Source organism: Melitaea cinxia, chromosome 9, assembly GCF_905220565.1.
Source record: "Melitaea cinxia chromosome 9, ilMelCinx1.1, whole genome shotgun sequence".
Classification (NCBI taxonomy): domain Eukaryota; kingdom Metazoa; phylum Arthropoda; class Insecta; order Lepidoptera; family Nymphalidae; genus Melitaea; species Melitaea cinxia.
The window spans coordinates 17,005,610-17,021,222 of NC_059402.1; the positions used below are offsets into that span (position 1 = coordinate 17,005,610).

Sequence of the window (15,613 nt, forward strand, 5' to 3'; positions counted from 1 at the left end):
CTACATTTGAATATTTTTAGTAGAAACAAAACAAAATAATAAAATAAAACATATACATTATTAAACGCAAAATTACATAAAAATACTATACAATATAATATACTAATATTTTACAATTTCTATATTTTTTAACGTTTCTAGTATTCGAAAATAAATGATCCTACCTAGAATAATATTTAGTAGCTATAAATGAACTAACTTACGAAACTACTTTTAAAAAACTCTCGACAGATACTACAGAAATTATAGCGTCAAAAGAGATGTTTCTAACATAAAATAATTAAAAAAAAAACAAGTGTGCTTTAGACCACATGATTGAAGTAAAAGTTCTTGAGTCTCTCTCTTTTTCTATCCTCATTAACTTATGTTTCCCTTTCAACTTCCATTCACTTACTCGATCACACTTTTCGTAACGCTCCCGTCACGCATTCACCACTTCAATCCCTAATTCATTCGTGTATAAATTTATAATAGAACTGAGGTAGGGCACAGCAGGAAATTTCCTGCTCAAAATATGGAACCGCCCAACTGGGTAATACCTCGATCTTACAGAAGACCACAGCTAAATAATACTGTTCCCAAGCAGTTTTGTATTGTTCTTGGTGAATAAAGTGACCAGAGCTAATGAGGGATCGAACCCGTAACCGCCAGCGCAACAGCCACAAACCAGTGCTGTGACCGATACGCTAACGCGTTACTATTATAGTACAATGCCTAACCTAAATTCTCTTACAGCCAAATTAAGCTATCAAACTTCTTGAAAATCACAGCTATTAATACTAGAAAAAGAAATATCTATAATTTATACTAATTGAACAATCACGATTTCTTCTCCCCGTTGCTCGTGTTCTCGTCTTTTATCATAGGTTCCATTTCTTTGGCATCCTCAACGTCATATGTTTCTTCTGGAGGATTGTCCCAATCCGCCCTCTCAGCTATACCAAAGATAACGTACGCTAGATTTGTGAAGAAGTACCAACCAGCGGATACAAAGAAGACTTTTCGCCACAGCTTTACGTCAGTCTGAAACCGTGTCATTTGAGGAAACACAATAAGACTTAAGATTATTTTTACATACTTCAAGGGCCGACCCTACCCATTTAATAGCTATTATAGATATATACAATAAAACAAACCAACATAAAAAGGTTCTCCATTTAGAGAGAGGGTAGATTACGATACCACGGTTGTCATTGTTCTAGTGTTTTGATTTGCTTTATTAAACAATTAAACAGTTAAAAAGGTGTGAAAAGTGCAAAATATACATTATTAGTGCAAATGCAGACTGGACTATATGTAGTACTGGGTGAATAAAACCTAATAAACTGTGTAATAGTGGACTGTTATATGGAATTTAAAGTGACTTTATAAATAATTTGTGAAGTTAGCTCAGTGCAAAATATTATTGTCTTTTGTGTTAAATCAAAGACCTAAACTGAACCAAACACAAAATAGCATCTACAAAAAATTAATTTTTACTAATTAGACTTTACTATAATATACATATAAAACAGTACTAGCGACGACATCTATTGTTGTAAGTAGCAGTTACAACTCCGGGCTACATAACGAGGACGCTAGAGGGTGCTACATATACCTTATAAACATGGAAGAAATAAAAATGATGTTAGTCAATATGCAGCAAGAAAATAGGGAAACAAAATCTGAGATGTTGGCAATGAAAGAGCATATAACAACAACCATTATAAACAATTTAAATGAAAAATTTACATATTTAGAGGAAAAGCAGAATCTTTTTGAAGCTAAACTTCAACAACTAAATAAAGCAATAAATAACTTAGACAGATACTCGCGACGTAAAAATCTTATTTTGTTTGGTGTAGAGGAACGGGAAAAATCATACCATGACCTAGAAAAAACCGTTATAGAACTGATAAATACATATTTTAACTTTCAATTCGATATTTGTAGTATAGAAGATGTCAGAAGGCTGGGAAAAAAGAAAGACTCGATTAGACCTATAAAAATCACTTTTACTACTATGGGATTAAAAATAAATATCTTGAGAAATAAGAAACTCTTAAAAAATACGCCATACTACTTCAAAGAAGACTACCCATTAGATATCTTGACTAAGCGTAAGGAGTTACAAGTTCAATTAAAAAAAGAACAACAACTTGGCCACAAGGCCTACATCAGATATGATAAACTAATTGTAGTAAAGAATAAAGATCAACAAACCCTTCATAGACAACCAAATAAAAGACATCTATCTGAATCACCGGAGTTAGTACATATGGAAAATAAATTGCAAAATCAAAACAAAAAAGAACCAAATAAAAAGAACAAAGTTTCAAGCATTAAAGATTTTATTATTCGGGAACAGAATCAGGTTTATAGTTGCGTCATCAACTCTCAAGATCAGCCTGAGAACGACATACAAATCAATAAACAATGAAAATTACAAATGGCCCCTCCACGTCTCCTATTACGGTTGGTCACCGCGGGAGAGTCCGACCATAACCCTCCAGAAAATCTTACTAGTAACGGATACCCTAAAGATGGTCTATTTAACATAGCAACATATAACGTGAGAACTCTATCAACCAGTTACCGTCTAATGGAGTTGATGAACTCTTTGGAAAATACAAAATATGACATAATCGGCATTTCAGAGGTCCGACGTGTGGGCACAATAACCCAAGAATATGACAACTTCATTTTCTGTTATACAGGTGAAACACAAGGATTATATGGTGTGGGTTTCATAGTTAAGAAATATCTTAAAGGAAGTATCTTGAGCTTTAGAGGAATATCAGAACGAGTGGCTCTTTTAAAACTAAATATAAACGGGTATCAACTAGATATACTACAAGTCTATGCACCTACAGAGATTTCAAGCGATGAAGATGTGGAACACTTCTATAATACTGTTAGCGATACTTTGAGGAGCTGTGATAGGAACGTAATAGTCATGGGTGACTTTAATTCTAAAATTGGGCAGCCTAGACCTGATGAAAGCTTGGTAATGAAGAACTATGGATACGGTGTAAGAAATAGTAGAGGCGAGCGCCTTGTAGACTTTGCATACGAAAACAAATTATGCATAATGAACACCTTCTTTAAAAAACCCAACAATCAAAGATGGACGTGGAAATCGCCAGACGGAGTAACAAAGAATGAAATTGATTACATACTAACAAATTTAGATAAAAATGTTCAAAATGTGCAAGTTTTAAATATAAATTTTCCTTCCGATCACAGACTTATAAGGGCATCTTTGCTATTACGAAACCTAAAGAAAAGTCGTAAAAAATTCACAAACCACTTGCTGAACTCATTAGAGAAAGATTCAGAAATATTAACATATAAAAGCTCTCTAGAAAAACATAAAGAACAACTTCAATTTCAAGATGAAGCCACTATACAAGCTAATTATGACAAAATCATCCGAGCCGTAACAAAGAGTCTACATAATCCCGAACAACTTTCCACTAAACCTTGTGTATTGTCAGCTTATACCAGAAAAATTATAGATCAAAGAAAAAAGCTACATGGAATTAAACCGAAGACACGAACACAGAAAAATGAGTTAAAAGCTCTGTATAAACTCATAAGTAAAAGCATAAAAAGAGACTACATGCTCTATCGATCAAAAACAATTGAAAAACATATAAATACTAGTGGCAGCGTTAAAAGAGCACCTAAAGAATTAAATAGTAGCAAGATGTGGATAAGCGAATTAAAAGAGTCGGGTAAATTATCACATAACAGGTCTGATATTATAAAAACTGTAACAAACTTCTACAAAAAATTATATGATTGTCAAGCTTTAAGTGACTCAAATAAAATTGTCTTTACCAGCGCCCAGCACCCTCTAGATGATATCTCAAAGGTAAAAATGATAGACGAGACCGAGATTAAAAAAGAAATTAAAAGACTAAAAACTAAAAAATGCCCAGGTCCTGATGGAATTACTAACGAAGCAATAAAAGAAGGCAGTGACTATCTTACACGTCCTTTGACAGAGCTATTTAACTCTATATTAATTTCAGGTATCACGCCGTCTCAATGGTCGGAGTCCGACATAATTCTGCTCTACAAAAAAGGCGATCCAACGGAGATATCCAACTATCGCCCTATCAGTTTGCTGCCAACGCTCTACAAACTTTTTTCATCTATAATAGAAAAAAGAATTAGTAAGAGTATAGAGGATCACCAATCGATAGAGCAAGCTGGTTTTAGACGCGGATATTCTACGATAGATCATATCCATGCAATTGAACTAATAATAGAGAAATACCGTGAGTACCGGAGACCACTCTACATTGCATTTATAGATTATCAAAAAGCCTTCGACACAATCCTACACTCCTCTATATGGACAGCTTTAAGGTCACATCACGTAGAACAAAAATATATAGAAGTTATAAAGTATTTGTACAACAACTGTAGTAGTAGAGTAAAACTTGAAAGGACAGGACCGCCGATACCAGTGAAGAGAGGTGTACGGCAAGGCGACCCACTGTCACCGAGAATTTTTATAGCGGTACTAGAGATGGTCATCAAAAAGCTAAACTGGGACAGAACAGGGCTAAACATTAACGGTAAATTTATTAGCCACCTCAGATTCGCCGACGACATTATTCTACTATCTGAAAGTGATAAAGAACTGGAATCAATGATATGTTCACTGAAGTCTGTAAGCTTTGAAGTAGGTTTAGAAATGAATTTGAGTAAAACCAAAATTATGACTAACAGTACAAAACAACCCTTATATCACGACGAAAATCCATTGGAATACGTGGATAGTTACATATACCTAGGCAAACAAATTTCCTTCAGTAAACAAAGTAACGAATTAGAAGTTGGGAGAAGAATTTCAGGCGCATGGAAAAAATTCTGGAACCTAAAAGAAATCTTTAAAGGTGCTATGCCATTAAATTTAAAGAAAAAAGTTATGGATTCTTGCGTGCTCCCCTCTATCACTTACGGATGTCAAACGTGGAAATACACACAACAAGTGAAAAACAAAATTAAATCCTGCCAACGGAGTATGGAAAGAAGCATGATAAATGTGAGAAAAATACAAAAAATCCGACACGACATCATACGTAAAAAGACAAAAGTTATAGATGCACTCGAATTCTCAAAGAGGTTGAAATGGCGCTGGGCGGGCCATATAGCCAGGATGAACGACGACCGTTGGACTTCTCGACTTACGATATGGCAGGGCCCTACGGGTATTAGAAAGAGAGGGAGGCCAGTAACTCGTTGGGAAGACGATATAATAAAAATAGCAGGAAAAAACTGGAAAACAATTGCAAAAGATAGAGATAAGTGGAAAAGTCTGGAGGAGGCCTTCACCCTCAAATAAGAGGGGTTCTTGCATGGATGCATGATATTTAATAGTTTGGTTTGGATACATTTTTGAATTTGATAAGTTTTTAATTTTAAATTTTGAATCTGTTTAATGCAATCATAGTTTAAATTTTGAATTTTATTTTGGAATGCAACTTTAAAGATGAATAAATTTTGAAAATTTATAAAATAAATTTGTGTTGAGAATTTTATTTTATTTTTTTAGTTCTAATTTATAAATTTACATGTTAATGCAATATCACATTGCAATCATATTACAAACGAAAGATGAATTTGATTGATAATAATTAATTATTACATACTGCTTGTTTATTGTTACTAATCTTATCTTTTGATTTGTATACATTAATTTAATTTTCATATTTAATTGTTGATTTCATTTGACTTTATTGACTTTCTTAATTATTTTTAACTAAAAATTATAATACATTGAAATTGTGTAGCTAAGATCCTGTTTGATTTATTTGAATAATTTTCCTTGATTCGATTAGATTTTGTTTATCTTAATGTATATATTTTAATTTGAATAAACTTCATTTAATATTGTTAACATAATGATAGAATAATACTTGTTTTTAATTCTAATTGTATAAAATAGGAAAGAGTTAAAGTTTAGTGTAAAGTTAAGTTTTTGTGAAACCAAGTGTAATAACAAAATTACTTAAGTTCTTAGATGGAAATGGGTATTTTTCTGTTAAATGTATACATTGAATTATGTTAGATGTATTTATTTTGGTACTTTTGTCAAAATTCGCAAGAAATAAAAGGCTTTTTTTATTTTTTTTTTTTTTTTTATCTATATAGATATATATCTATATATCTATATGTCTATATAGATATATATCTATAAGTATATGATGTGTATGATAAAAATACAAATACTAACTTAATTAGCGCATATCTGTGGCTTAAGCTAATAGTGTTTAAAATAAGTATCAAAATTGCTTACCACATCAGTTAGAATATATCCTGCGACAATAGGAGCGAATAAAGCAAAGACGTTTGACATGAAATTGCTTAAACTCATCATGACTCCAGAGAAATTACTCGATATGTCGATATGATTGATCTAGAAGGAAATAAAAACTCAGAAAGGTGTTAAAATTAATATTAAAAAAAATTGCCAGTATGAATATTTCATTAATTTTACCAAATGTAAAAATAACCTTAAAATGTTCATTATTAGAAGTAAATTAAAGTAAGCTAAAAAGAAATTATGAAACATGAATGGAATAACTTATATAACAGAACAAGTTAAATAATAAAATACCGATTGCTACTCTGCCGACTGCTTGCTCTATTCATCACATCATCACATCAGCCTATCGCAGTCCACTACTGGACATAGGCCTCCACAAGTTCGAGCCAAAAATGGCGTCAACTCATGTGTTTTGCCCATAGTCACCACGCTGGGCAGGCGGGTTGGTGACCGCAGGGCTGACTTTGTCGCACCGAAGACGCTGCTGCACGTCTTCGGCCTTTGTATTTCAAAGCCAGCAATTGGATGGTTATCCCGCCATCGGTCGGCTTTATAAGTTCCAAGGTGGTAGTGGAACCTTGTTATCCCTTAGTCACCTCTTACGACACCCACGGGAAGAGAGGGGGTGGCTATATTCTTCACTGCCGTAACCACACAACATTACTTACTAGACTCTCTTTAAAAATGTCATGCAGTAAAAAAATATTGTAACACTTACCGTAAAACCTACGTTTGTTGCTATTTTGAAGCTACATATAAATATTAATAAGGCTTCGACTACGTAAATATTTCGAGGAGCGTATGCCAATGCAATTAATCCTATGCAAGCTGGAATACTTCCTGGAATATAACGGAATGAAATTAATATTTATAATATACAGTAATGAAGTTAGTTAATTATTTAGAGTTTGTATGTTATTCTTTTTTTTTTTTCAAATAATTATATTTGTGTTTTACAACAATTTTAAGCTATATATAATTTTTTTCCGTTAAATTAACGCAGGTTAAACCAGGCGGTAAGCCTAGTAATATTATTATATTACACTTAAGTATGTATTCTTGGGGTTTTTCACTGTCTTTACGATTTCTTACCTTACCTGAAGTAGGGCACAGCATGAAATTTTCTGCTCAAAATATGGACCAGCCCGACTGGGGTAGTACCTCGAACTTACAGAAGATCACAGCTAAATAATACTGCTTTCAAGCAGAGTTGTATTCCTGTTGGTGAGTACGGTGACTAGAACCTCTGGTTTTAGAGACGTCTATAAACCACGGTAATGGCTTACCATCATGATCATCATGAGCCATACGCTTATTTGCCGATCTCCTTAAACATTAATAAAAATTGTGTGTGTCAGCTCCGACGCACGAATAGAGTTTAGTCCTTCAGATCGAATGTCTAAATAGGCACAAAATAGCTTACAGATTACAAATTAATACCATATCAAATGGTCAATAAACAAATTAAATAGCGCCATCTATCGGAACCCACTAGGGTTACAACGTAATAAATTGACGCAAAACGACGTGGGATCAACAAAAACGTAACGATGTCATTCGTTCATTATATTTTACTCGTCATATTTTTTTCATACCAGGGACTTATATGAAAATTGATTGTTAAGAAGTAAACGGGTAAAGTAGACGGGTCCTAGAGTGGAGACCGCGTCTTGGCAAACGCAGTGTGGGACGTCCTTCGGCCCGTTGGACCGACGATCTACGTAAGATTGTCGGTGTCGGCTGGATGAGGATTGCGGAAGACCGGGATGTCTGGCGCAAATTTGGGAAGGCCTATGTCCAGCAGTGGACTGCAACAGGCTGAAGCGAAGAAGTAAGCTCCAATAAACTCTAAAAATCAAAACTTCGAATAGTGCGGAAGCCTGTCGATTCTGTTTGATATCCTAAAAGTCTAATAACAATCGCTACTTGGAACTTGAAAATTTTCCGACAATAGTGGAACAGCATTGCTGATTTATTTCTTCTTTAGAGCCCTTACCCAGCAGTAGGTTATATAAAGTCTTATTCGAATTTAACTAATTATACGAATACAACATCTCAGTGTAACTTACCCATTGAATTAGCCAATTTTCTTGTGCTCCTAACACTTAGAATTTTCTTAACAATAAGCATGTCAGTGAACCAACTGAAGAAGAAATTAGTAAACCACATAGCGAGAAAGGGAAGCGCAGTCAAAACTCCGTTCTGAAATCATTTATTTGTTTAAAGAAAAAAAAGTTAAACATTAAACTATAACTAAAATTAGTATTAAATTTAGACTAGGTTCTAATATTGTAGTATAGAGTTAGTAAACCTAATCTAAGTTCATTATCACATCAGTCAGAAATCTTTTAAAAAGTATTTTAGCAGTGTTCGATATAAAGTGTTCGTAAAGATATTCTACGACCACGCTTTGCGCAGTAATTACAATTACATAATAATTATGTCAAATGTTGTATACTTAGTTATTTGTTGTGATCTGTGCCTTACTGTTTGTGAAATATGTTCTTTCCGGACTCCTGATGCAGGGTTTTTCAGTGACCCGTTTAGTGTGATGTGTTTACTTATTTATGTTAGGTTGGTGATACAAATTTTGCCACCTTACTAAACTGTAGTTAGATAAGAAGATTAAGGTGATTATAATTGTAGTTAAGTTAGGGTGTAGGTAGTAGTGTCAAAATAAAATAAATACAGTTAAATAAATAACATCTGTGGAACACGGTATCGTTAAATTACAAATTACATCGACCTCTTATTTAAAAAATTGTGTTTGCTCGAAAAGAAAAAAAAAACCGACTTCAATTACATCGACTAGTTATACAACGTAAGTAGACGAAAAAAATTAACAAACGCACTAGTCGTCACTACGATTTTCAAGGGTTTCCCTAGATTTCTCTGGGATCCCATCACCAGATCCTGGTTTCCTTATACCATGTATGACCACACTTGAGATATCTCCTTTCCAAAAAAAAAAGAATTATCAAAATCGGTTCATAAACGACCAAGTTATCCCCGAACATACATTAAATATATACGGTCGAATTGAGTAACCTCCTCCTTTTTTTAAGTTGTTTAAAAAAAGACCTACAAAAACCATAAAGCTCTACTTTTTGGTCGGTGCATTTGTTTTTAGAAAATTATATGCTAAAAAAAATCGGATATCACTTACCGCTTTAATATTTACACCCATAACTTTGTCCATGTATGCAGGGACCTCAGAGTACAGCGTGAGTTGACCCCATGTATTACCAATATGGGCTAAAATTATGGCATACAATCCTCGACATCGAAGTATAGAGCCCCAAGGAACACGAAGTTTCTATAAATTTTCGTAATCATTAAACGTTACGAGTAAGACCATGTTTCAAGCCAAACTTTATAGGTACAAGTATAAGCCCCTTGATTAATATTTTTTCATTGATTCAGCATGTAACATCCAACTTCTAGGCAGAGACCAATTTCTCCATATATAGGAGACGGGACAAAACATAATTCATCACGCCAGCTCTGTACTACGGTTTGGTAAAGATGTTCCCATCCATATCGATCGCTCATATGTCTATGATAACAACCAGGACTGACAGCTTTACCTAATCTTTGAGTTGCGATGAGAGACATACTAGAACTCACACCGAGACCGAAAACAAATATTGCTACGAATACAATTATCCACTCCGAGTGAGAATTAAACCCCCACCGCGGATGTTTAGGCGCCTTCACGTACCACTACACCAGAGCGGTTGTCTCTAAGTATAAACTGAGTTAATTTAATATTTGCCGAGCATATCATAATTTAAGGAGTCATTACTATTTAAATAAATTTAATTAAATTAAAAATTAATAGATTTAGTAAATTTTCTATTTATCTATTTTACCCCTTGAGGGAGGAATTTCCAAATAACGCTGAAATAAATGCTTATTTATTTCTAATCGAAAACCTGGACGGTCTCATTCGGTATTACTTTATACTAGGTTACTTTTTTCTAGGTTAAATGATTATGAGGATTCTTCTCGTTTTCGAAACGTGGTGCTTATCATGTGGTCTTATTTAAATTAGATCGACTTGACGGGTAGTTTTTTAGTTTTACTTTTGAGAATCTGTTTACAATATAAGTTACACTGAGTCTTCCCAATAAGTTATCGTAGATACTTGTTGTGGGAATGACTCGCGTCTTCCCAAGTCTTTAACTAAGATTTCATACAAACGGCAACAATATGACACGATTTTATATATATAAAAAAAAAAAAAAAAAAAAAGAATTAGCACAATATTTTATTTTTAATCAGAAGATATCGAAGCCTGACAAATAAATGAAAAACGTAGAACAATTTTAATAAGTAAATTTAGAATAGCTTTACTCTTATTGATAGTACGAACCTTTTTACTATTTTCATTGTTTCCTATGCCTCCTTCGATATATTGTCTTTCAGCGGCTGATATTTTCGGATGTTCTGCTGGACTGTTAGCACTTAAAACCAGGATCGCTCCACCAACTATTCCAGAGAGAATTCCGTAGAAACGGAAGATTCCCGGCCAGCCAAGTGGAGACGCGGCGATGAAGCCTGTGATTGGTAGTCCAAGAACAGCTCCCAGTGCTTGACCTGGAATACATAACTCTATTTCAATCGCTAGCAATTCTATTCCTAAATATCTCTTGCTTTATTTATTTTTTAGTCTCCAATGGTGGCAAATAATGGTTTTGCCTGAAAATATGTAGATACCGTAGCCTATGAATGATTGAAATACCAGAAGTCTTACAAGTGTATTGCCAACCCTATTTTTAACCTTCGCCAAGAGATGTGGCTATCTTATTGTCTTACTGGGATTTTCTTTGAATTGGTGAATCATCTGAGTTCTATCATACTTTAATGAACTAAGTATAATATAAAATCACAATTTAAAATACTTTTTGACCGACTTAAAAAGGGAGGAATCTCTCAATTCGAATTTTTTTATTTTTATTTTTTTACGTCTTGCCTCATAATTTCTTACAGGGCTTACCGATTTTGATGATTAGTTTCTTTAATGGAAAGCTCATATTTGTCGTGTGGTTGCATTTAAATTGTACCTAATGATTGTTAAATTGACTATTTTTTGCGACTACCTACGTTCTGGTTGTAAAGTGAAGTCGGTTTTTTTTTCGTTTGCCAACAAACAATGATAAGACATTACATGTTAAGTCAATTAAATTTTTATTTCCTGCTTCAATGAACATTGTTGATTTACCTTGTTGAGATTATTGAAATTGTGTATATTTGCATTAAAACGTGACAGTGAAAGTAAATACACTTGAGTTTACGTAACAAGTTAATTAAGATAACAATTCGGTATAGTTTTGAACAAATAACGATTGTATGCTATAAATTACAAATAATTAAACAAGCTACTAAATTTCTACACAATCGCAATTTTTTTTTCTTTTGAAACCTACTTGAATAGAGAAATTTTAGATTTTGATTTTAATAAAAAACAGAGAAGATGGCGTAATTTTGGAAACGTAATTGATAACTGATTTACAATGGTAGTTTACATATTACTAATAAAAAAATGTACAGTCACATCAAATTTTCATGTTAGCGCAATTATTCGAAATACTGCTATGAGGCTACCGTAATCGCTTACTATCAGGTGATTTGTACGCTTGTTTGCCGAACTAGCACGTATAAAAAAAAATTCAATAAAATATTTTGGGCTACATAAATATTGATAAAAAAACAACAAAAGCTATTAATTGCATTCGGTAGATACTAAACTACTGTTGGGTAGAAAGTGTTGAACCATTCCAAAACACAATTCAGTAAATTATTATTACTGTTGCAAGTTATTTAGCTATGTAAAGTGATTTGATATGAATAACTTTCAATCTCTTCAAAATTTTCATATACAATGTAGCTTGTGTATCATTCTAAATCTCTAGCTCATGACATGTCATGTTTCATACCTACCTACAAACATTGCATTCGTTTTCCATGCAAAGGTCATCAATACCCATTTATACATTTATTTTCCACATTTTAGTTTCATTTTATTAAATTAAAATACGAATAATTGAGATATAGATTACCTCCGTACGCTAAACCAGCTAATCTTCCCCTTTCTTCTAATGTTGTCCATTTCCCAAACATAGTGTGCATACCCGGAACAACACACGCTTGACTCAAACCTTGAACTGTTCTGAATATTGCGGTCAATATCCAACCTCCCTGAAAATTAAAAACCAAGTATTTACACTTTTGCCAGCTTCTAGTTTTTTACCCTAAACATTTCATGTATTAATTCGCCTTATAATAATGTAAATGTTTGTCATAATTACTCCTAGAGTTATAAAAATATTACGAACGTAATAAAATCTAACGAAACCGTCTAAAAGCTTTTTTCTCGTTCATTTTTTTTTCAAGCAACATTTTGATTAAACTGCAGTAAAATTTTGAGTACAAGAGTTGGTAATAAAAAAGAGTTCAACTTACATTAAAACTGAAAACCAAAGCTTTCGTAAATCGTATAAAAATAATGTTTAAGATCGTTAAAAAAAGGGGGAAAACAAGGATAACTGCCTTTTTAAAAGTGTTTTTGTCGGCAAATAATGGAAAATATATAATAAAATAATAAAAATATATAAAATAATAATAATAATAAATTGTGCCCTAATTTCCTTAAAACTTACGTAGATAGTTGCCCAGGGTAAGCAGAAGGACATTAAACAGTTTACAAAGAGAGCACCACTAAGCAAATATCTCGCTCCGAAGAAATGAGCTAACTGACCAGCTGGAATTTGCAGCAACATATATCCAAAAAAGAATGATGACAATACTGTATCTTGTGTCTTCTTATTCCAATTAAGTTTGGGATACTGAAAAATTGCACTTAGTTAACATTCCTGTCTATAAAAATATTATATATCTATATGATTATTTCACAAATTTTATATATCAGATTATTCTATGACACTTATACTCACGGGTGGTACCAAAAGAAGTGAATGAAGAAAACCACCAGAATTCTTTTGATTCGATTCTGTTTGATTCGTGTTTTCAATATTGATTCCATTAACAGCATACAAAGTTCCATTTATATTGTTTTCTGTTAGTGAGTTATTTATATTTAATGCGTGTTGGGTGTTTAAATCTGAGTCAACCATAGCCACCAAAGCCACTCCCATACAAGCTCTCATACTGTAGGCAGTTGTTAAACAACAGAAGAGAATGAGACACTGTGAATGTCTGTAACCCCATCCTGAAACTGATACAAAAATATTAATTGTTTTGTTGGGCACTTAATTGTAATATTTCTGTCATGAAAAAGTTTTTAAGTAAAATTTTGGTATGAATGAAATATGGGAATATTAAGTCACAGCACTGGTTTGTGGCTGTTGCGCTGGTGGTTGCAGGTTCGATCCCTGCACATGACAAACATTTGTATTGACCATACCGATGTTTACCGTGGTCTGGATGTTTGTGCAGTTCTTGTGGGTCTCCCCAACGTGCCTCGGAGAGCAAGTTAAGTCATCGCTCCCGGTTGTTATCATGTACACTTAATAGCAATCGTTACTCACAGTAGGGAATATATCCGCCAACTCGCATCGGAGCAGCGTGGTGGATTAAGCTCTGTTCCTCCTCCTACATGGGGAAAGAGGCTTATGCCCAACAGTGGAATATTGCAGGCTGAAGCGTATAAACATGCATGCATGCAACTTAACAAAAATATAAATTTCACAGATAATAATTAATAAATGTGACTCATTAGCAATATAAAACAGCTCAATACTAAGAATTAATTTCAGTAAAATATTATCTTACCTTTAAAGTCAGTGAAACCGTCCGTAGTTTTGTTACGTAAATCAGTTCTATCATTGTCTTTACCGTTTCTCATAATGATTTTAACAACGTTTACGAAGCACTACTAACCTTATCTATAGTAATTATCTCAATGAAATTTTCTATCATTATCATCTGCTATTTGATTGTCTCACGTAGCAGCATCTTTTTAAAATGTAGCATTGTTATCATAAATAAATATTTAATCACCATTTATCGGAAGTTTTTTATTACTCGTAACTAACCCGGCGTCGATATTACTGGGTATTTAATACCCTACAAATTCTAAAACTCTAATAACTTTATAATTAATGATACTCGTTTTTTGTGGTTAACAATAGCTACGGCTGTTGAGTTCTCGGAACACTTTAACTATCACTACAATGGAGTCCACAAGTGTCTGAAGAGCCCACTTGTAAGTTATACGTGACATTTTTACCTATATTGTACTTTTTGCTTATTATTTATTGAGGTATTGTGTATAATATTCAAGAGTTTTGTCCGCAGTGTTATGCGAAAACAAATAAAGAAGAATTTTAGCTCTATTTAAACAAGCTTATGCCAGTGTAAACTAACTGGTCAGTTCAGATATAAAATGATTTCAACATCACATTTAATTTTATTCACAGCGGAGTCATGACAGGTAGTAAATATTCAACAAGAGGTTGATGAGCAAGAAGATATTGTCACACTTGCTAACCAGCTAGTCTATGCAGAATAAGACAATGATATATATAATAATAAATAAAAAACTATGACCTAATGTTAATAAAAATTCGGTTCATTTAATTCTATACACTAACAATAAAAAAACTGTGTTCCTGTATAATTAATTATTAATGAATGTTAACTTGTGCTATGAATAATTTTTATTATTATGTCCGTAAAGATTTTTTTTTCTGTTTTAGAATATATAATTAAACTTATGTTATAATATATTTTATTTATTTATTATGTTATAACAACAGAAAAATTGTTTTAAATTTTCGTTAATTATAACTTGTTATTATAACATATAATGTATTTTTTAAAAATTGAAGTTTAGTAGCTAATATTGCCTTATTTCTTAGTATAAAATACTATAATAGCATAAAATTAATACAGTGTGCAGTGTGCATATTGTTCATGGGTAAAATATACCCTGCCAAATCGGCGATGTTCTGTTTTGCTACCAAATCGATGCAGGGTTAAATGGGTGGTTCGCACGCATAATTCGGAAACATATTTTAAGCGATGATTCAATCAAAGTTAACTGGCAAGGCCGTTGCTAACCTATTAGATGCAAGTTTAGCTGGAAACATATTATAGGGCTCGAGGGTTCAACAGACTGATAGACTGATGATCGCTGGTCTAATTCTAAATTTACCTAAAAAAGAAACTACTGCACCCTTTTGCGAATCATTTTTGTAGTTGTGAAAATGGTTAAAAGCACTAATTTACCCATATCCAAAAATCATTTTGATATGAACGCTTGCTCAC

General features: G+C 33.0%; 1 protein-coding gene across 1 annotated transcript; it reads right to left on the reverse strand.

The window, feature by feature from the left end:
• Window positions 1–819: 819 nt before the first annotated feature.
• On the reverse strand, window positions 820–14,189 carry LOC123656200 (putative inorganic phosphate cotransporter). Its single transcript, XM_045591904.1, has 10 exons — window positions 14,117–14,189; window positions 13,279–13,553; window positions 12,985–13,170; window positions 12,385–12,523; window positions 10,698–10,921; window positions 9,489–9,638; window positions 8,392–8,524; window positions 7,041–7,162; window positions 6,293–6,412; window positions 820–1,023 (listed from the first exon to the last, which is right to left on the reverse strand). The coding sequence occupies exons 1-10, from the start codon at window positions 14,187–14,189 to the stop codon at window positions 820–822; spliced, it is 1,626 nt and encodes a 541-aa protein (XP_045447860.1).
• Between the last annotated feature and the right edge of the window lie 1,424 nt (window positions 14,190–15,613).